General features: G+C 44.8%; 1 protein-coding gene across 2 annotated transcripts in view; it reads left to right on the forward strand.

Annotated features, from left to right (window-relative positions):
- The window catches only part of RABEP1 (rabaptin, RAB GTPase binding effector protein 1), a 1,652,179-nt gene that overhangs the window by 1,493,633 nt on the left and 134,912 nt on the right, over positions 1–23,634 (forward strand). For both annotated transcript variants that reach the window (XM_044082911.1, XM_044082912.1), the window contains one exon: positions 18,404–18,502. In XM_044082911.1, the coding sequence (XP_043938846.1) occupies positions 18,404–18,502 (99 nt within the window). The remainder of the gene's footprint in view (positions 1–18,403; positions 18,503–23,634) is intronic.

Genomic DNA, 23,634 nt, shown 5'->3' on the forward strand with positions numbered 1-23,634 from the left:
ACAGTGAAACACGAAGAACATCAGAGGGAGAGCAACTTAAAGAAAGGAAAAAAATTGAGAGTAGTGTATACTTACTGACAAGGTAATCTTGAACAGGATCCTATTGATATTCCTGTTGAGTTAGTAGTGCAAGAACCCTAAACAGAAGAAAGTAGGTGCTGTCGATTGGGCTTACAGAGGAAAAGAATAAGAAAAAAAGAGGTAAATGTAGCAGTTGAGATTGAAAAGTATTGTTATGAGCTGCGTTTCTTAGGAAAGCCACAGGGACAAGAGATAAGATGGTTTCTCTTAAGTATCAAAGAAGTGTTTTCAGAACTGCCTAGCAGATACGAGATCATTCCAGGAGAAATTTTTAACTTAAAACCTTACAGAATATCAGAATCACACAGTAAAGCAGTACAAAAATGCATAACACAAAGGTAATAGTAGAATCAAAAAAGTAAGTGGAACAGCCCAGTAGTTCTTTGATTTCCATTTTCTAGTAAATGCTTTTTTGCTAGCCAACACAGGTACATTTAAGAAGGCTTTACTGTGTCTTCGCAGTTCAGAACCTGTGTTCCACCTCAGAAGAATAATTTCCTTATTTACCAATATTTCTATAAGGAATTTAAAAATTGCCAACTCATTACACTACCAAAACATGTTTTCCCATTTACCGCTTTCTTCCCCATCACACCTCCCAGTATTTGCTATTCACCTGAGGAAAAATTCTTTGAAGTCCGCTGGGGGTATAGAAATATTCAAACACTTCCAGTTCAAACATACAGTAAGCTGTATGCATAAGTCTGCATACCCTTAAACTAATACATCTGATGTTGTTAATCTTCTTTCCATTCATCACTGTTGGAGTTCGGTACCGAGTCAGCCTTTTTACCAAGCTCGCGTCAGCCAAAAACTCTCGAGCTAAGCTTCTACCCAGAACACCCTTCTCCCCGTTACCCCAGATCTCGTTTGCCGTGTAGCTGTAAAGCCGTGTTTCAGCCGAGCTCTCGGCTAAGTGGATATTTATTTGATATTTTGTGTGCAAAACTTGATATTTTCTCTTTTAGTGAGCGATTAGTATCGCTAGTGTTTTTTTTCTTCTGTCAGAGCTTGATCTTTCTTCCCTGCTCTACCCATTGGTAAACTTTCAAGTACCATTGTACTTTTGGTATTCCTTACAATACCATAGCTGGTATTTCTCCTTTCTTTCCTAGCCTGTTAGTGTTTTTTCAGTAAGGTGTTTCTGTTTTACTTATTCATACTGCTGTAGTGATACAACTGTCTGGCTTTTTTGAACTGTGTTTGACTTATTAGTACAGACTGGATGTCCTTCAAGAATGCAACTGCAGTCATAACATATGGGTTGTCCTGCCTCAGGCAGCCCTCGGTCGGCCGGATTCCAAAGTCTGGGTCCGACGTCGGCTGATGTCGCATTTCTCTCCGACGTCAGAGCGGCTGGAGTACATAAGCATCAGCCGACACCATCTTCTTCAGTCTTTCTTGCCGCGCGGTGCCCGAAGCAGAAGCAGTTCGCAAGTGCCGGTCGGTCAGCTCCTGTATTCTTCGAATCCGAAGTCATCAAAAAAGCTAAGTACCCTGTTGGGGACCTTTTCTTGCCTCAGCCGATGTCAGAAATTACTGAAAAAGTAAATAATTGTTTGTCTTGTGGTAAACAAATACCTCATAAGGATTTCCACTCTTACTGCCTTCCTTGCCTTGGCCCAGACCACGACGTCTCTGCCTGTGCTGCCTGTGCTCGCTTCAATAAGCGCACTCTTCAGGCGCCAGGCGGAGTTCGCTGAAGACTTTTTCAGCAAAAAATTCGATTATACAATGCCGTCGGAACTACCGACATCGCAGACTCCTAAGAAACTAAAAGACCGGGACCGACATCCTCGGCCCGCGTTTTCCACCGACACCATGCCAAAACCTACCGCGAGTGCCCTGGTTCCCTCTGAGGTGGTTATTTCACCGCTCCGAACCGAAGACACCGCATTACCGATACCTCCGATACCGGAGACCACACCGACGCCAGTTATTGATTTTCCTCCGGATACCGAAACCGAGGAAATGCCCGAGACCATTACTGTGGATAAGGTCACTCCTGCACGTGGAGCTGCTAGGCCTCCCATGTCCATGTCTATCAAGGCCTACACACATGCTAAGGCAGCCAGCAAGACCAAGCACCTTACTGCTAAAGCCTTACCTCAGTCTACTCCTGAAACACAAATCATGACTATGGCCGCAGACTTAATTTCCATGATCAAAGGTTTCCAGGCCCATCCAGAGAGAGGATCCCAGCCTCCTTCTTATAAGAGGCCCCGGGTTGAACCCTCCAACCCTCTCCCTTCAGATGAAGATTCTGAGGACTCTGTTCACTCTGATAGCCAGGAAGAGCCCTTCCAGACCTATGAGGACTCGGATGCAGAGGATTCCATCCCCTCGGCCTCCCCTCCTGAGGATATTTCTTTTGGGGATGTTCTGCATTCCATGAGGGAACATTTTAAGTGGCAAGGCCAGGAATATTCTGATTCCAGAAAGCGCCTTCGAACCTTTCTTAAAAAGCCCCAACACAGGCCCTTAGCTATACCTCCTGTGCTTGATGTTTTGGATGATCTGTACTCTGACTCCAGTGTTACCTCTGATACTCTTCCTCCTGCTCCTGCCAAGCCTGACAGATACTATAGGGTCCCAGAAACACATTCTCATTTCTTTAGGGCCCATGCTGTTGATTTAGAAACAATTTCACAGGGACCGAAAGGGGTTTCAGCTACCACCTCCAAAAATCCCTTACCTTCCAACAGGGAAGCTAGGTCATTAGAGAGATGGGGGAAGAAGGTCTATACCTCCACTACTTTATCTATGAGAGCTCTCAATTGTCTCTTTCATATGTTTCAATATCAGGATTACCTGTTAGATGATTTACAGAAAACATTGGCCTCTCCTGAACCTTTAGATAGGAAATCTTTGCAGGAGGCTGTACATAATTCTCAGCAAGTTAGCAATCACTTTCTGCAGTGTGGATATGATGCATTGGAAGCTTCATGTAGGGCAGCTATGACAGGGGCGGTCATTCGTAGACATGCATGGTTAAAAGAACAACCTCTACCAGATCATGTTAAGGCAAAACTTCTTGATGCACCCTTGGAAAAGAACAAGCTTTTTGGTGCTAATGCTAAAGATGTGTTAAAGTCCATTGAGGAAAAAGCCAAGTCAGTTCAGACAGTCAAAGATTTCCTCCAGGTTCAGCCTCCCAGATTCAGCAGAAATTGGCCTTCAAAAAACTGGTCCTTTCCTAATCCTGAAAGATTTCAAAGGGGTAAAAACAGGTGTGGCCGAGGAAGAGGGCAATACAGAGGTTCCTACAGGGGACGACAATGGCAACCAGCAAACCAAAGAAGTGACGCAGGGGTTTCTCCTGCCCCACAGGGACAATCTCAATGACATTCCTCTACTTCCGCTGACCAAGGAGCAAACAGAAGCTCCTTTGGGCGGAAAATTATCTCTGTTTTCAGACAATTGGCACAGATTGACAAAGGACAAATGGATTTTGGACATTATAGACCAAGGTTACAGGTTCCACTTTCATACCTTACCAAGAAAACAAGGCATGCCAAACCTACCACAAAACCAGAGGGCAGCGGCTATCGAGCAAATTTCTCTGCTTGCTCAGATCAAAGCAATAGAAAAGTTCATAACAAGAACAAGGCCAGGGGTTTTACTCAAGACTGTTCCTTGTTCCAAGAAAAGAAACTCAATGGAGACCAATACTGGATTTGTGCGCATTAAACACTTTTCTCATAGTACCAAAGTTCAAAATGCTGACTCTACAGCAACTCCTTCCCATGCTGGGCAAGGGGTCTTGGCTGATTACTCTGGACCTCAAGGAGGCATACCTGCATGTCCCTATCAGACACAGCTGCAGAAGATACCTCAGATTTCTTGCAGGGCCAGAGCATTATCAATTCTCAGCATTGCCATTTGGCTTATCTACTGCCCAGAGTATTCACGAAATGCCTGGCTTCAGTAATTGCTCATTGCAGGCTCCAGGGGATCCAAATTTACCTGTACCTGGACGACTGCCTCATACAAGCGGACGACAAACTGATTTTGACAAAAAACTTGAATTATGTCATACAATTACTACAGGCTCTGGGATACACAGTCAACTTCCAAAAGTCAAGACTTCAGCCATCCCAGCAAATAACCTTCTTAGGAGCCAAACTAGACACAGCCTCTCAAATGGCTTACCTGACAGAAGACAAGCAAAAGAAGTTAACTCATTATTTCAAAGGTTTGCAAAGCTCACCCAGATGACTGCAAGGAGGTTCCTACAGGCCCTGGGTTACATGGCATCCTGCATTCTCCTGGTTCCATTAGCAAGACTACACATGAGAAAGCTACAATGGTACCGAAAAAGCTTATGGTCTCAGCACAGCAACAACCTAGAGACAACCATACCACTCATTCCATGCCTACAGAAGGAATTTCTATGGTGGGCCTCGGTAAGCCAGGCAAACACAGGTATGTCATTCAAAAAACGTCAGATAACACAGACCATGACCACAGACGCCTCAGACCTTGGATGGGGGGCGCACATGGAGGGCAGATGTATTCAAGGACAATGGTCTCCAAAGGAAACACATCTGCATGTCAACCAAAAAGAAATGCTGGCAGTAATGCATGCCATCGAGGCCTTTCGACAACAGCTTCAGCAAGGCCACCTGCTAATACGGACAAACAACACCACTGTGATGTGGTACATAAACAAGCAGGGGGCACCCATTCTTACCCCCTTTCCAGACTGACAATGAATCTTTGGGAAAAAGCACTGAGCCTAAACATACAGTTGCAATCCCAGTTTGTTCCAGGCAAAGACAATGTGCTGGCGGACAGCCTAAGCAGGAATTTCCTAGACCCCCATGAGTGGAGGTTACATCCAGAAATCTTCATACGACTCACCTCGACATGGGGCAGGCCAGAAGTAGACCTATTTGCCTCCCACCTCAATCATCATCTACAAAAGTTCTGCTCAAGGACATATCATCCACAAGCATGGAAAATAGATGCTCTCTCATTCAACTGGAACTTCCTAAAAATCTATGCATTCCCACCTCTGCCACTGATGACCACAGTATTACTAAAGATCAAAGCAGAGAAGCCCAAGGGATCCTAATAGCTCCAGACTGGCCAAGACAGCACTGGTACCCACTACTACGGAGCATATGTCACAACAAAAAGTGGGCCCTTCCCCAATGGCCCCAACTTTTGACTCAACACAACTCCAAGACAGTACATCCCAACATTCAGACGCTGCAGCTAACAGCTTGGGAGATCCCATGAATAACCTCAATCTATCTCTCTCCAAGGAAGTTCAGCGGATACTAACAGAAGCCCGAAGGCCATCCACCAGAAAGGTTTACTCAGCAAAATGGAAGAGATTCAGCATTTGGAATACCAGCAAGGGTCATGATGCATCATTATTGAGCATCCCTCTCATTCTGGAATATTTGGCAGATATGCTACAGAATGGACTCTCATATTCTGCCATAAAAATACATACTTCAGCTATTTCAGCTAGATATAACACTGACCCACCTGTGTTTTCACATCCTTTGTTAAGGCAGTTCCTTAGGGGAATCAAGAATATAAAGCCACCAAGAAAGGCTCCAGTACCAGCTTGGGACCTTAACTTTGTCCTAGAAAAATTGACTCTACCTCCCTTTGAGCCAGCAGCTTCTGTGGACTTACAATTTCTCTCATGGAAGACAGCTTTCCTGTTGGCAATTACCTCAGCAAGAAGGGTTTCGGAACTACAGGCCCTAATGGCAATACCACCGTTCATAATCTTTCACAGAGACAGGGTCTCCTTACGAACCAACCCTACCTTTATGCCAAAAGTGGTATCTAGGGTTTCTTTAAACCAAGCCATTCACCTGCCTACTTTCTTTCCCAATCCTGGGAACAAAGGGGAAAGACTGTTGCATACCTTGGACATTCACAGACAACTTCGCTACTACCTGGACAGAACCAAGACCAGTAGGAAGTCTGATCAGCTTTTTGTAGCTTACGCCCCTAGAGTACAAGAGAAAGCAATTTCCAAACAGACTCTTTCAAAATGGATTGGACATTGCATCAGATTCTGTTATTCCTTCCATGGAAAGAGTGTACCAGCAAATGTCAGACCACACTCCACCAGAGCTACAGCCACCTCAACAGCATTCTTAAGAGGGGTGCCTACAAAAGACATTCTAGAAGCTGCTACATGGAGCTCCGTGCATACATTTTCCAAACACTACAACCTTCCTCTATATTCCAGATCCAGAGCAGGCTTTGCTTCTGCAGTCCTGCAGGGATTGATAGCTACACCATCCTTTTCTTAGAGCATTCCACCTCCCCCAGCTAAGCTATGGTATTCAACCCATATGTTATGACTGCAGTTGCATTCTTGAAGGACATAGTACAGTTTTGTACCTACCATAAATGTAGATGTCCGATAGATATGCAACTGCAGTCGGGTTTTCCCTCCCTCCTTCCCCTCTATGCCTTGGGTCCACTCCTATCCCTGTTACCCTTAGCTGGGGATATCTGTTATGGTGTATCTGTTTATTGCTTATTTATTTGTCTGGAAATCTGTTTTTCTTCCAATTTGATTACAGCCTTCCTTGGAGGGCATCTGGGGCAAGAAACACTGAAGAAGATGGCGTCGGCTGATGCTTATGTACTCCAGCCGCTCTGACGTCGAAGAGAAATGCGACATCAGCAGACGTCGGACCCAGACTTTGGAATCCGGCCGACCGAGGGCTGCCTGAGGCAGGACAACCCATATGTTATGACTGCAGTTGCATATCTATCGGACATCTACATTTATGGTAGGTACAAAACTGTACTTTTCATTTATCCTTAAACTGTTTGTCTGTGGTGTCTCTCTGTCAAGATGTCGGACAAGAAAGATACTTCAGGGCTTAAGCATTGTGCTTCATGTAATTGCAAGTTACCTAATAGTGATTCTCATCATGATTGTGTATACTGTTTGGGGGTGCCTCACCTTTTGGTGCAACCTCCTTGTGACATTTGTCAGAGTTTCAGTCAACACAATCTTAATGAGCGCAAAAATAAACTGATATTGAAAAGGTTACTTAAGTCTCCCTTTTCAAAGGCCATTTCTGCAATGGAGATTTCAACCCCTACTAAAAATGACAAAAAGAGGTCCCACTCAGTTCCCCCCTCACCATCAAGTGAGCAGGGTAAGCCTGTGAAATCAAAGGTCTCCAAGTTGTCCTCAGAGCATATATCTGCCTCTATGGCTCCGTCCTTGTCGGCTCAGAGCATCTCGAAACCTACGATACCAGTGCCAGCTTCAGCACAGATCCTGCCTCCGGCATCGACGATAGACCTCACTGTGCCTTCTACGACTTCAGCATCTGTGGCCACTGCGGCCACTACGGCTCAGAGCACGCCTTCAATACCGTCGTCAGTTAAGATTTTGGAACCTACCGCTTTGGCTAAGAGTGCCACTTTGGCACTGAGCATTTTTTCGACCAAGTTGGATTTGACCCCATAAATCCCGGTCTCGAAACTTGAGACTTCGGTGCCAGCAGACCTTGCACCATGGACCCGATACTCCCGGTACTCCCCTTCCGTAGATCAGTTCCTGGGCCACATGTATAGCACGTTCATTGACTAACTTGACTCTCCATCCGAAGTATCCACTAGATCCACCAGGAGCCTGTCAGAACACGATGTGCATCTTTTGGACTAGCTGTTGGCAGCCAGGGAGATACCCACACTTTCTAAGATCCATCCTCCTACAGGACTTAGGTTAGTTTCTCCACTGACTCCTTCTTACACTCCTCCTTTGACCATTTTGGTTCCGAAGCTTTCTGCTCCAACATCCTTCTTGGAACCCATCACCTCGGTGCCTATAGTGGACCTCACTCAGGCTCTGGGTTTGCCCCTATGGTCTTCGGTTCCTACAGGACCGGTCCTCCTTCAATCTGGGGATTGGGGGATGGGCGTCTCGGCTCGGGGCACGGATTCATGTTCATCTTCGGTTCCATCCTCTGTGCCGATAGCCACGTCCGCACTGATCCTGCTTGAGGCTCCATCCGTGCCGGTGTGACCCTGGTCCTGAGGTTGTCTTTCTTGGTTTCGGGCTCCCATCCCTCTTTGGGCAGACCTGCTTTCCACACGGAGAGGGCTCTCGCTTCTTGAATCATTCCTTTGACATCGGAACCCCAATTTTCACCCATTGAACTACAGGTGCCACAGACCCCCCCCCCCACACCGAGGCACTGGGCAGAAAAGCCACAGGACACCCCTGTTCAGGGTACCTGCTCTTTTGAGTCCTCCGCAGAGACCCCCACTGAGGAGGCCCCTCGAAAGAGGACATGCAAGAGGAGGCACATTGCTCACCCGAGGAGTCTTTAACAGAAGACACGGATTACAATGATGGTGAAAGGTCCCCATGGTCACCTCCTGATGATGTCTCCTTCAGAGACATGCTGGAAATGTTAAAACAGAGAGGTGACTGGAAGCCCTCAAACCCTTTGTCTGAGGAGTCCGCGCCCGACCTTCTACCTCTTGGGTGACCCCACCTGCCAATGAGCTTGTCCAGCTCATCGTGCACTGTGCTTGGAAGAACCCTGATTCCATTGAGACGATCCCTCGGAGACCAGACAAAATTCTTTCCCCTCCTGAGGAGAACCCACATTGGTCCAGAGGATTACCAGTTGATGCTATGGTGGTGGCGGCAGCCATGAAAAAGGACTTGGCTGAGGAAAGTCCTGCTGTCCACCCACCCAACAGGGAGTCCCGGGCGGTGGACAGACTTGGGAAGTGAGTTTTTGCTTCAGGGACCTTTGCTATACAGTCACTGAACTATTTAGCACATTTTACGAGGCTCCAGAGGGACTTTTATCTCCGAACTCTCTGGGACACTTGCAGGACAGCTGTCTGATGAGGTCTGAGACAAAGTGGGCTTGCAGCTCGCAACCCTGAAATCGATCTCCAACTCGTCCATGAGGTTGCTATCACATGCGACCGAAGGGGTGGCTAGAGCAGCGGGTTCGGGCATTGTCATGAGGTGTCATGCCTGGATGCGCATTTGTGACCTCGCAGACCCCTTCAAGTCTTCCTTATTGAATGCTCCCATCGAAGCATCGTCCCTTTTTGACTCCAAAGTGAAGGACACGTTAGCCAGGTGTGAGCAAGATGCCAAGACCCTGTCTGCCGTAGGCCTATGATTTTCCAATCCTCACCGTACCTTCTCCAGGAATCAGAGGAGTGGAAAAATGTGGCACAAAATAAATCTCAGGGTCCTTTCCATGCTGCACATGGCGATGATACCCCCAAGTGCAGGGGCATAACAATTCCAGAAGACGGCCCTACAGAGGCAGAGGGGGTCCTCGTAACCAAGGCTCCAGGGACTCCTTCTCTAGACAGCCTTACCAGCACTCCTGAGGAGCAGCCTGATTGCTTACCTCTGGAAGCAGTTGGGGGTCATTTTTCTTCTGCACCAGGCTGCCTGGCAATCTATTACCAATGATCGTTGGGTGCAGAGTATAATCACCAGAGGTTACACCATTTCCCCTTTCTTGTCATCCAAATTTTCCAAAAAAGTTTCCCCGATGTTCCACCCAGTCAAAGGGAAGAAGCAGCTTCAGAGATAATAAAGCTGTCTCAAAAAAAAGTCCAAGTGGTGTCTTAAGGTATTTGCGCAGAAGTGGCCTCGGCTTTACTTCTCTATCTCTAAGAAACTCAATCTGAGGTAATAAGGGGAAGGGCATTCTGGGTAGAAGCTTAGCTCGAGAGTTTTTGGCTGGCGCGAGCTTGGTAAAAAGGCCGACTCGGTTCTGAGGGCTCGGAACTGAACCCCATCAGTGATGAATGAAAGAAGATGAACAGCACAGATGGAATGTTATGGTAAAGCATAACTTCTTTTTTGTTGAAGTACCTTTTGATTTAATTACAGCATTCAGTCTTCTTGGGTACACACCTGCATCAGTTAAAGAGACTCTGATTAACCCCAAATAAAGTTCAGCTGTCCTTGTAGGATTTCCCTGACATTTACTCACTTGCCTGCTACAGCAAAAAACATGGTTTGCAGAGAGCTTACAAAGCATCAAAAGGATCTCATTGTTGAAAGGTATCTGAGATGGAGAAATTAAAAAAGATTGAAAGGGTACAAGGGTACAAAAACATTTCCTCAGCATTGGATATACCATGGAACACAGTGAAGACAGTTATCAAAAAGTAGAGAAAATATGAGACGTTAGTGACACTGCAAAGAACTGGACATCCCTCCAAAATTGATGAAAAGACAAGCCGAAAACTGGTTAGGGAGGCTGCCAAGAGACCTACAGCAACACTGAAGGAGCTGCAGGAATTTCTGGCAAGTACTGGTTGTGTTGCAGTAGCGTTGTCGCCTCACAGTTAGATGTTTCCCGTTCGATTCTCAGTTAGTGCGTCTTCTGTATAGTGACATGCGTGAATGGGCGTTCCTTCGTTGAAGGTTGTGCGTTAGGCCCGGCAAGCCAGTGCATAAAAATCTACTGCCAATCATTAGTGGACCGGAGTTCCGCTGTGGCGACCCCTAAAGCCGAAAGACACAAACTGGTTGTGCACTGCATATGACAACAATCTCCCGTATTCTCCATATGTCTGGGCTATGGGGTAGGGTTGCAAGACGGAAGCCTTTTCTTATACAGGAAAAACATCCAGGACTGGCTAAAATTTGCAAAACAATACATCAAGTCTCTCAAAAGCATGTGGGAAAATGTGTTATGGTCTGATGAGACCAAGGATAAACTTTTTGGCCACAATTCCAAAAGGTACGTTTGGCACAAAAACAACACTTTGCATCACGAAAGGAACACCATCCACATGGTGAAGCATGGTGGTGGCAGTATCATGCTTTGGGATTGCTTTTCTTCAGCTGGAACTGGGGCTTCAGTCAAGCTGGAGGGAATTATGAACAGTTCCAAATACCAGTCACTTTTGGCCCAAAACCTTTAGGAGTCTGCTAGAAAGATGAAGAGGAATTTTACTTTTCAGAATGACAATGTCCCCAAGCATACATCCAAATCAACAAAAGAATGGCTTCACCAGAAGAAAATTAAAGTTTTGGAATGGGCCAGCCAGAGCCCAGACCTAAATCTAATAGAAAATCTGTGGGGTGCCCTGATGCGAGCTGTGCACAAGAGATGCCCTCGCAAGCTGACATATTTGGAGTGCTTTTACAAGGAATAGTGGGCACATATTGCCTAGTCAAGATGTGCCATACTGATAGACTCCTTCCCAAGAAGACTGAATGCTGTAATGAAATCAAAAAGTGCTTCAACAAAGTATTAGTTTAAGGATGTGCACACTTATGCAACCAGCTTATTGTAAATTTTTTATATTTTTTCCCCTAACAGATTTGTTTGTTTTTCAATTGAATTGTACAAGTTATAGGTCACATTAAAGGTGAAAAAAGTTTTTAAATGATTTATTGTGGTCTCATTTTTTTTATATCACAAAAACCTGGCATTTTAACAGGGGTGTGTAAACTTTTTATATCCACTGTATATATACACACACACACACACACACACACACACACACAGACAGATGAGCTGTAACTGAGTCACTCTAAAATATCTCTGCAAATCAGATGATCTTAAACAACCTTGTTCTATTTGAAGGATCAGCATAACCCATTAAATTTCTATCCAGTTTCCCTCTCAGATAAATGTACTCAACTCTTTGTTATTGTCCACAACTTTTCCTGATGTTGATAAAAAATAGAGCTGGCCTATATATAAAACTAAAGGGAAATAAATCATTTTCACTGTTGTATCTTGCTATCCATATCCATAAACAAGAGCTTCCAGTTTCTCAGGTTTTTGTATTATCTTTTGTTTAGTCTCTTCCCACATATCCTTAGCTGCCATAACAGAAACCTTTTTAATCCCTGCCCATAAAAACTTCATTTTATCATGTCCCCGTAAATATTGGTATTGCAAAACCAAGTAGTGCATAGGTACATTATTTACTGTTATAGCCTTTGTTCTGTCTTTATTAATTTTATATCTTGAAAAGACTTGAAACTGTCTCAAAATGTTCCATAACACCGAAATGTCCTTTTCTGGACTTGGCAAGTACAAAATAATATCATCGGCAAATGAAGCTACCTTTTCTGAGTGTCTTATTTTCTTTGCCACTGGCTGTAAATGTAGATGATTGTATACTTGTGGTCCAAGCTCAGGACCTCTTACAACAACAGCTGAAAATCATTGCATAGCTTTTTCAGTTCATAACCATACCAATGTAGTGCTGTATATCAGATAGTATGCCAGAGCAGGAAGTAACTTTTCCATATGTCATTCTGTACTCATTACAGATAAGGTTTTCATTCCCAATGCCAGAATACGGGACTTACACTTTTCATGCACTAACAGTTATTCCATTGTCCATCATTACAGTAAAACAAAACATTAGGGTTATGGGTAAAATGTCCTGTTGCATTGTAAGGCTGCACATGAGAAGTCTTCATTGGGTACTAAATAATGTCTGGAATATCACTAAAAGTTTCTCTGGATTCCACATTTCCAATATAGGACATAGTAAGAACCTTCACTCTCAAGGTGAATTTTTGGCACCCACATCTGGAATACATAATAATGCTGTTAGCATTGGCGAACAGCTTATAATACTCTATATTATAATCTTTTAGAGGTAGGCACCCCTGCTGTTGCTCCTTTCCCTCCTGCCTGGAGACCTTTGCATCTACATCCACTGCACCTGACTGTCAGCCACCAGCCCTTAAAATGCCTGATAGATCTTACAAAGTGCCTAAAGATGTAATGCTTCTGTACAGTAATTCCTTGACAGATCCTTCCATGTTTTCCATGGTTACAGTCAAGCCTTCTAAACTTCCTGCTGCTCATTCTCTTCTCTCAGGTAAAGGTAGCAGTGCAATGGATAGACTAGGAAAGAAGGTATATCCTGCTTCCACTCAGCCTTCAAAGCCCTGAACTATCAGACCCAAATGACTAAATATTTGTTGTCTATGTTGATGAATTTAAGCAAAACTTATGCTTTTATGGAATGGTCAGGCAGCAGGCAGCAGGTCATGTATGTGGCGGCTCAGGGCTCATAGGTGGCTAGGCATAGTATTAAGTGCAGTTGTGATGCAGTGGAGGCTTCCACCAGAGCAGCTGCTACAAGTTCTGTTATCAGTAGCAATGCATGGTTATGCTCTCTGTCCCTCCCTGCAAACATTAAAGCCAAGCTACTGGATTCCCCCTTGAATAGGGATCTTTTATGTGGCCCTGATGCAGTCAGCTTGTATAAAACCTTAGAAGGACAGGAGAAAATAAGGAAAGATTACAAAGAAATTTTTCTTCGGTTCCCAGATACCAAAGAAACTACCCTGCAAATGCCATTCCATTTCCTATAGAGAATCTAGCCCCCCCCCCCCCCCATAAGGCCAAGGAAATGCCTAGGAAAACATTCCAGGATGAACCAGACAGGAATTCTAAATCTGGGAGGCCTCCCTACCCAGACATGTCAGCCTGATTACCCTCTTTTCACTCCCTTTTCCGTGTCCAAAAGGCTCCCCTGAACTGTGGGATATTGGCACCTCATTATCACAAGTAGGTCCTCTCCATTATTCAGCATAGTTACAGAATGACTTGGAAGGAAGCCCCGCCATTCAAGGTCATACCTCCTCCATGTCATAACCAGGTAGTTTTTCTCCCATCATTCAAGACTTACTCGACTAGGGCACAATATAACCTGAGCCACAGTAGTATGTGGAAAGAGTCCTATTCAAGACTTTTCCTTGTTCCAAGAAAAGAAAGAGAATGGAGATTGGTACTGAATGTATCCATTCTTAACACTTTTCTTTTCTGAAGAACCATACTGTATACTTTTGTATCATTTTCCTGTGTGTCTTTTTCTCTAAAAGACATGTCCCCCCATACCTTGTTTTCAGTTAGCTTTTACAAGACTCATATTCTTAGTTTGTAATAAGATGATCAATGTAGAAGTTTTGTCCTTTAATGTGCACCCCATCAGTAACAGCTGATGAAAGACCTATATTCTACAGAGAAGTATTCCTATACTACAGTGAAGCAATTGCACATCAGTGTAACACTCACTTGTAAATACTGTTAGAATGTATTATTTTGTCAATTTTTATAAGCCAGCTGTATAATCCTGTGGATTTGAGTGTAAGCAGTTAGATTAGAGGTCAAGCACTGAAACACCTCTCACTCCAGGAATCTCTCTTGAATTTCATGTTTAAGTACTGTAGGCCATCAGATATATCAAATCTGAAATCCTCTCTTGAACACGTTTTTAGTGTATTATTTTGCTTATAGTATCTGTTAACTTTATAACCTCAGAAAATTTCAAATAATCAACAGATTAAGTATACAGATTATATACTGAAACAGATCTGTTTCTACTTTATTCCATTGTCTTCGTGGAACTAATAAATTCTCTTTTTGGAAGCATAAAGATTGATAGTCAGCACAGATTGTCGAACACAAAATCATCTATGCCAACATATCAACTACAAAAAAACATTGATCCACAAAGAATCGAAAAATAAATGCAAATAGAACTGTGTAGAAATGTAAACAGAAATGTAACTATTCTGTGTTTGACTGAAACTTAGTATTATGCAATGTAAGTAAATGGGGTTTTTCTCCCCAGGCCTCCACTGAAAATTGGTATTACCCAGTCAGACATTCTTAGTCAACAAAAGTAAATAAGTAAACAAAACTAAAGCTAATTATATATTCCAACTTCAGGGTCGCACTACAGTGGGGAAAGGTTATGTTCTTTGATCCTCATTGCACTGTGACCTGTAACATAAAAAGCTGGAGTATTGGAACAGCTGCTTTTCAATCAGCAGCACTATCTCCACCCCCCTATCTAGGAAAACACTCCATAATGAAAATATATGCACCCCTCTTCACATGGGTTGTATTTTTGTAATATGCTGTCATTCATGTACGTCTTGTTACAGAGGTTTACATAAAGACATAATCTTGTAAATGATTCCTTAGCAGAAAAAATATGTACTGATACATACATCTTAACATCAATCAAATAAATGTGTATGCTTGATGTTTTTGAAAAACTATCTTAAATAACATTTCAATGTACTGAATGTGCCTGAATTTTATACAGCACAAACCAGTAAAATGATCATTGGTATTCTTTAACTAAATCACCAGCCTGCACATTTTGACCAGATCTACGCTATAACTGTGCATTCAAATTTTGAATTAATTTCCCCACTCAAAGCATCAGACAATCAAGTATCTACTGTGTCAACTATCTGGAACTGATTCTTGTCATTTTTATTCCTATAATCATGCGTAAAATGTTTCTGACCTGTCTGTGTCTCATGAAGAGGACCTGAATAAATATGCCTTTACCCATCTATAACTCCAGTTTACTTCATTGCAGACTCAATGCTTTGAACATTAATCACATACTGTATTATGATGTGCTGCAGTGGCTAGTCAAAGCAGCTTGCATTATTCATTTTAAACTTTTCCACCTTTTCCGATCATGTATTTTCTGTACCTTGACATTGCTTCCTGCATGCACATTCCTAACAGAAATTGTGCCCATAAACTATTTTTCTTGCATTTATTCCAGTACATGCAATCTGTTGTAGTGAAAACCTGTTTTAGCAAAATAGCTTATTTTTCTACAGCTTTTAGACAAGTGGTTAATCGTAGGGCATTTTATCATGCTTATAGCCACACTTCATGCAGTAGTTACAGTGACATACTTTGTGGGGTTTTTCATGCTTTTACTAATGAATCATATAACTCATCAGATGTAGTCTGTATTCAATGACTTATGCAACAATAAAATGTGTTATTTTGTGCCCTTATCCAGAATGTAAGAGTGATAATATGGCAAATTTTTCTTCAGCTCACAGTGAATCTGAAACATGTCTTGTGTCTCCACAGCAGTACTGTTTCTGTGACATATAGAAAACCCTAGCTTTTCAGGCCTGTCTGAAGTCCCACTTACAGTCAGGAATAAATCAAATGTTTGGATCCACATATTGTAGTTATAAGACAAATTATCCTAGAGAAAGAGAGAGAGAGAGAGAGAGACACTACCTAGTGGTTCTAGTTGAACCATTTCTCAAAAATTAAAGCACCTATTCAACAGCTGTTTCTGGCACCATTTAACATTTGGTATCAGGATACTCAGTAAAGAGGTGAGACACAGGATTATTACATGCTGCTATTTAAATTATAATTTACTTCTAAACTGCCTGGAACTTGCAGGATACAGGACCTCGTGATGTACATTCAGAACTCTGAGGCTAAAGATGCCAGTTTCTCAAATAAATACACAACTACAGCAAGCATGTTTCACTGTTGAAATTTCTTGTCTTGAAGTGATTTTAGGTACCTGCCAAAACTAAATAGATGGGACACTCATGTCACTGGACAAGTGTAGAAATAAATGGCAAGACCAGTACAGTTTCAATGAGAGTGACCAAAATTGTTATGATTTGCTGATACAGTTCTTCCACTCCACAAAGAGGGAGCCAACACTGATCCCGGGAACAATCGCCCCTATTAGCCTGACGAGCCTGGTCTGTAAGGCCATGGAACATGTCATCTTGGAACTCATAAACAAAGACATTGGTAACCTCCAAACTCTGGACCCCACCCAGTTCGGGTTTGTGAAAGGCAGATCATACCTCCTGAACCTGATCGACGACTTTGAGGCAGTCACCAAAGCCGTAGATGAGGGTAAGGTGGTTCACACAGCCTATCTTGACCTCGCCAAAGCTTTTGACACCATCCCCCATTCTGGAATTGTAGCTAAACTCACTAAACTAGGTATAAATCCCTATGTCACAAGATGGGTTGCCAACTGACTCACTGACAGAACTCGCACTGTAAAAGTTGCAGACTCCAAATCTGACTTCAAACCAGTGACAAGTGGAGTACCACAGGGTTCAGTCCTGGGACCTCTTCTGTTTGGTATCTACTTCTCTGAAGTACAGGCTAATACAGAAGGCCTTTGGCTAACGAAGTTTGCAGATGACTGCAAAGTAGGAGCCATAGTCGAGTCCCCAAATGATGTCGACATCTTACAGAAGGGCCTCATTGAGACAGATGCCTGGTGTCAGAGCCATGGCCTCAAGCTCAATGCCAAAAAGTGCATTGTCATCCCCTTTGGTAAAAACTCTGTGCCCACTTAACGCCGAATGTGTGATGAGACCTTGGGACCCATGTGGACAGTAGTTTCTCTTTTGATAATCACATCGCCACAGTAGTCAGGAAATCCTTCTATGTGGCACACCTCATCACAAAAGGGTTTTCATCCAGGAAAAAATAGGTCATAGTTCCCCTCTACTCGACACTCATTAGACCCATTATAGAGTACAACGTCCCTTTTGGAATGTACCTCACAAGACATCTGCAACAGCTGGAAAGGCCACAGAAGTACCTCACAAAGAGGATTACTGGCCTCAAACAGATACCCTACACTGACCATCTCAAAAAACTCCAGCTTTACTCCGTAGCATATCGCCTACTCTGAGGTGATCTCTGCCTAACATATAAAGCTATGTCAAACCAAGAGCTGTTGGACATGCTACACCTAAAGAAATCCCAATCCCTCCAAGCTACATGCTCTAGGGACCTAAACCATGTCACCACAGTAAACAGGACATGCTGGAGGGATAGATTCCTGCCCCAGAGACTTCCCATACTCTGGAACAAGCTACTCATCTATGTCAAGCAAAGTTCCTCATTAGCACTCTTCAAGAAAAATCTTGGAGAGTGGATGGGAAATGGGAAATACACCCAGGGATCACTTCTGTGGCTCTGCTCGACAGGGGCACATGAAAATAACTTTCTTGGGTGGCGTAAGCCAGGGAACCTTGTTGGCTAGGCTTACTTAGGCCCTTGGGCTGATAGCCTAGTACCTACCTATGAACCTATGATGATGATTTCCTCACACAAGTCAACTTTATTTCTGTCTAGCTTTCACTAATTTTAATCTATAATTATGTATATGCATCTACTTATGTTCATCATCTCATCATCCATGGTGTATGTCATTACTAAAACAAGGTTGGTTTATTTACCCAGATGACTAACAAACAGGCAAATAAATATGACCCCCTCTCCCAAAAAAACAGTTGGCTACCAGTTAAGTGTCTGTTGGTGTTCATATAATAGTATTATAAATAGTCACAGTATGTTGTCTTCATGTAAACTGACCACAGAGTATAAGACGGTTTTTAGTTAATGTAGAAATGCATTTGGGTTTTGCATCCGCAGTATGAATCAGAAATATTTTATAACACTAAAGTGAAGTTATAGAGGTAAACAGATTGAAGTGTGTGCATTTCATAGTCTTTTTGATGCTTTATTTTCAGTTGGAGTCCAGCTTGCAGGAGAAGACACAACAGCTGGAGAGTTTGCAAGCCATGAGTAACACTTTAGAACAACAACTGAAGAGGGAGACTGCTGCTAAGGTGAAAGCAATTCTACTTTGTAATTACTGGAAAAATCACACACACTTTTTTTTGCCCTACATGTTCTGGAAAACAAAATTATTTAAGTCATTAATGGAGATGAAGTCACTGTGTAAAATATAGAAATGCAAAATGTCTACTCTTAGACTTTTTATATATATATTTTTTCTCCATATTATTTCTGGATCTCTTATTTCTGCATTCAGTCATCATATGTGTAATAGTTTCTGCTGGATATATCCTCTATTCATCTGGCTTGAACATGAAAGCTATTTATCTTAATGGGATAGTCCCAGAATGTTATTCTACCACAGTTTCATGATTGATATAGGAAGTAAACAAAATGTATGCACGCAGAGTAATGTGATATGTATCTTCGTCACTTGTAGTTCAGTATATTTTTGTTAGTTATTTATCTCTTTGTGCTTTTAGGCTTTTAAGCTTTTCACTGAGTCTTTCCAGGATCAACCTTTAATATCCAAGCACTGTACCCAGGATCAACCTTTAATATCCAAGCACTGTACCCTAATTTAAAGATCCACATTTGCTTTTAATCTGACAAAGTGATACTAATGGAATGTGACTGCCATGGCAACTAATTTTAGAAACTAGTCCAGAAAGCATGAGCAGTCTTGCTTGTGATTTTCTGAAATCAGGAGATAGAATCTTGACTCTGAGACTGGGAAGCCATTTTGGAACAAGTAATCATCACACAGTCTGGTTTTACAGTCAGCTTAACTAGAGGTTCAGTCCAATCAAAAAACATGGTTCTGGACTTCAGCAGGACATGTTTTAGCAAAGTGGGACAGTACTTCATAAAATCTAGAGGCAGTGAACATGAATATGATAAGGAAGAACAAAGGAGTTTCACAGCTTCTGCTACAAAACAGTTTGTTAGTGTATTCTGTATGTAGTTGTGATTTTTCAAATAAGAGTGCATCAAAGGTCAAGTGCAAGTATAAGGTATTTAGAAAAAAAACATGTAAGAAAAAATAAATGCAATTTAAAGCAGAATAAAGTATGAGGCAATTAGGAAATCAAATGCCCAAGCTGAGGAAAATTATATCTGAAGTAGTAAACTTAATTTGTTCATCAACCTGTGGGTATCGGATCCATATCGGATCCGAGCCGGCAGCTTTAAACAGCTAAGATCCGAGCTCCTCCCCCTTACCCATAATCCCCTGCCATCCCTCTCTGACCTCAGATCTTGTTTGCCGCGGTTGAATCAGCAGCTTAGAATGAGTTCCAGGCGTGGGAGTTAGTCGTTTTGTGAGGAAAATCTTATTATCTACCCTTTTTTCCCCATAGTTAAATTACTGCTGTGTGTGTTGCTCCCTACTTAGAATTTTAGTTATAAAATTTGTTAATTGTTTTATTTAGTCTAGTTTAATTTCCTCCCCATGTATGTGAGGGCGTGTGTGTTGGGCCTTGTATGTTTTTTTAGTCAGACTATGTCTGAGGCCCCAAAAACCTTTTTCTCTAAATGCACCGAGTGTGGCCATAAGCTGTCCCCAGCGGATGGCCACACTCAGTGTGTTATCTGCCTTGGGGTTGACCACCTCTCCTCAGGCTGCACTATTTGTGCAGCCTTCAACCCCAGGGCCCTAAAGTACAGGAGGTCGAAGTTGATTCTGGCGGGACTTCTGCCCCCGGATTCGGTGTCGACCTCCTCTCCCACGGTGGCACCTGCGCCTCCTTCTATCCCTGCTCCCCTGGCCGGGACTCATCCTCCCACCTTAGGCCAGGAGGAGAGGGAAGCAAGGCTGGAGAGGAAGAAAGAGAGACATCAAAAGCAGCGGCCCGAGTCTTCCTCCTCGGCTCCGCCGGCTAAACAAGCAGCCTCTCCCAGGGCTTCCGGGCCTTCTCCTTCCCGGCTCCATTCACCTTGTTTCTCCCCGGAGCCGGAGGAGGAGACCCGGTCGCCTTCGAGGTCATCAAGGCGGCACTCTCGGCCCGCCTCGGTGGCCTCTTTTAGGTCCACCCGAAGCTTGTCTGATGTAGATATGGACTGGATGATGCGTAGGTTCCTCCAGGCCCAGCTGCAGATGGGAGTACTCCTGCCTCCCCCCCCCCTCCGGGGGGGAGCTTGACCCCCTTTTTCACCCCGATTGCTCCTTCTCCGACCCACTTCTGGGGTTCAGAGCCTTTGGATCCGAGTTCCTTAGGAGCCGGGGGAGGATCGGCGCCAATAGTACCTTGTACTTCGGCTCCGACCGCACCCTCGAGTTTGTCTGTTCCCTTTTTGGATCCAAGCTCTCTGAGCCGAGAGCTGAGCTTTGGATCCGGAGGTGTCAATGTGTCTTTGGCTCCGTCTCGGTCAGAGCATACTGGCCCTTTGGATACGATTGCTTCGGCGCCGGCTCCGATCCACACATCGGATCTGAGGGAGAGCAGTTCACCTTCAGCGTTCGATGTTGTGGAGAGGGTATTGTCAAGGGATTCGAGGCCCCAGGCTCCTTCTACGGTTCCACCCTGCACTCTCTCTCAGATGGGCCTACCTTCCATCACCCGGCCCCACGGGCAGCCTGCTCCTATGTCCCAGATGGTTCCCTTGGAGGAACAAGATGTGGTTGGTGAGGCCTCTTCGGACAGCCCCCCCGAGGAGGTTCCTCACAAATGTAAGTGCAAGAGGAGGCACTTGGATTCACCTGAGTCCTTGATGGAGGACACAGATTTAGAGGAAGGGGAAGGTTCCCCAAGGTCACCCCCCGAAGACGTCTCCTTCAGAGACATTATGGAGATGTTACACATTAGAGGGGGGGTGGTCTGCCCAAAAACCTTCCTCGGATGAGTCTGTGTTTCTGGAGGCGTTTGACGCAGGCCCATCTACCTCTTGGGTGTCCCCTCCCGCCGATCCCCTGGTAGATCTGATCACTACCAGGGCATGGAAGGAACCGGACACTGTGGAGCCCATTCCTAAGAGACCAGATAGAATCCTCAGTCCCCCCACTGATAGGACGGTTTGGAGCAAGGGTGCTCCTGTAGATGCCATGTTGGTGGCGGCCACCACCAAGAAGGAACTAGCCCAGGAGAGTTCCTCGGTCCACCCTCCTGACAAGGAGTCTTGGACGATGGACCGCCTGGGGAAGCAGATATTCGCTTCAGCTACCTTCTCCGTAAGGTCACTGAATTATATGGCACACGTGATACGACTCCAGCGGGATCTTATCAAGGAATATGCCGTGTCGCACCCAGAGTCCATGTCGGCCGAGGATAAGAAGGTATTCTCAGCTCGAATGGCCACTCTTAAGTCCATTTCGAACACTTCTATGTGGCTCCTTTCCCATGCTACGGAAGGAGCCGGTAGAGCTAGCGGAGCGGACATTGTTCTACGGCGACATGCTTGGCTCCGCCTTTGCGGAACCCTTCAAGGCGTCCTTCACAAATGCCCCATTTGACAGTTCTTCGCTATTTGGCAAGACCGTCTGTGACACGCTGGTCGAGAGTGAGAAAGACGGGAAGACGTCTGCCGTCGGAGTCCACTTCTCGGCTCCCCAGAGGTCCTTCTCCAGGAACCAAAGGGGACAAAAGAAGATGTGGTTCCGGAAGTCTCAACAGTCCCGTTTCGCTCCGGCCCCCTCGTCCTTCAGAGGCAGAGGAGGACAGAGTGGACGCTGGCCCAGAGGCAGAAGGGGACTGAAGAATTTTGGGTCGAGAGAACCCTTTTCGGATCGGCCCGCACAGCAGCCCTGAAGGGTTGCCCGACTGTTCCACTCTGGAGGTAGTCGGGGGGCGCTTCTCGAGGCACCTAGCAGTTTGGGAGTCCATCACAACAGATCGCTGGGTGCTTTGATTCATATCCAGAGGTTACAAAATTCCCTTTCTGTATCCGCCTCCCAGACCCCAGAGCCTCCCCGATGTCCCACCCAATCAAAGGGAAGCAGCAGCTGCAGAAATAAGCCAGCTGCTAGAAAAAAAAGCGATCCAGTGCGTCCCCTGAGACCAATCCGGATCGGGCTTTTACTCAAAAGATGGGGGACTTAAGGCCAGTCCTCGACCTGTCCTTTCTGAACCTGTCAGTGGCCAAAGAGAAGTTCCGGATGGTCATCATTCAATCTATTCTCCCACTCTTACAGGAGAACGACTGGATGTGCTCGATAGACCTCAAGGATGCGTACTACCACATTTTGATGGATAGACGATCCAGAAGGTTTCTCCGCTTCCAGCTAGGAGCCAGCCACTACCAGTTCAGGGCCCTTCCCTTTGGTCTCACCACAGCCCCCAGGGTGTTCACCAAAGTTTTGGCAGTTGTAGCGGCCCACCTGAGACTCCAGGGGATACAGGTCTTCCCGTACCTGGATGACTGTTTCCTGACCGCCCCCACTAGGCATCTACTATGTTCAGCCAGAAATTACTTCCTTCACTTGGCCTCCCGGCTGGGAATCACAATCAACCTCAAGAAATCTTCCCTTCAACCAACACAGATCTTGGACTTCATAGAAGCCAGGTTAGACACAAACCTATTGAAAGTCTTCTTAACTCCGGACCAGCGGTTTCGAACTCTGAAGCTCCCCGTACTGGCCCTTCTACAATCCTCGGCTCCTCCAGCGGAATTGTTTCTGAGGGCTCTAGGTTCCATGGTGGCAACAATCAACCTGCTGCCTTTAGCGCGCTTGAACATGAGGATACTTCAATGGACCTTGCAGGTTCAGTGGTCCATCCTGCAACATCCAGTGAATTCTCCCATTTCCCTCAGCAGGATTTGCAGGAAAACCCTGCTCTGGTGGATCCAGTCCCCGGACCTCCAGAAAGGGCATCCCTTTTCTATGTCCCCTCCTCTAGCCACGGTGACCACGGATGCTTCTCGCCTAGGTGGGGGGGGGGGCACTGTATGGGCAGAACCGTCCAAGGCACGTGGACCCATTCAGAGACCTTGTTGCATATCAATGTCCTAGAGATGAGAGTGGTGCTTTTGGCGTTGCAAGCACGCCAGGCCCTTCTTCCCTTAGGGACAGTTGCAATTCAGACAGACAACATATCAGTGGTCTGGTATATCAACAAACAGGGGGGAACCAGATCCTACCCACTTTGTCGATAGGCCATGAGAGTTTGGGAATTTCTTTGAACGCAAAGTGCAGCGACTACTTCGCTCTAATTCCCCCATCAGGGGAATTCCCCAGAGACGCTCTGGT

Source organism: Protopterus annectens, chromosome 9.part0 (genome assembly GCF_019279795.1).
Source record: "Protopterus annectens isolate FY-2018-M chromosome 9.part0, PAN1.0, whole genome shotgun sequence".
Lineage (NCBI taxonomy): Eukaryota > Metazoa > Chordata > Ceratodontiformes > Protopteridae > Protopterus > Protopterus annectens.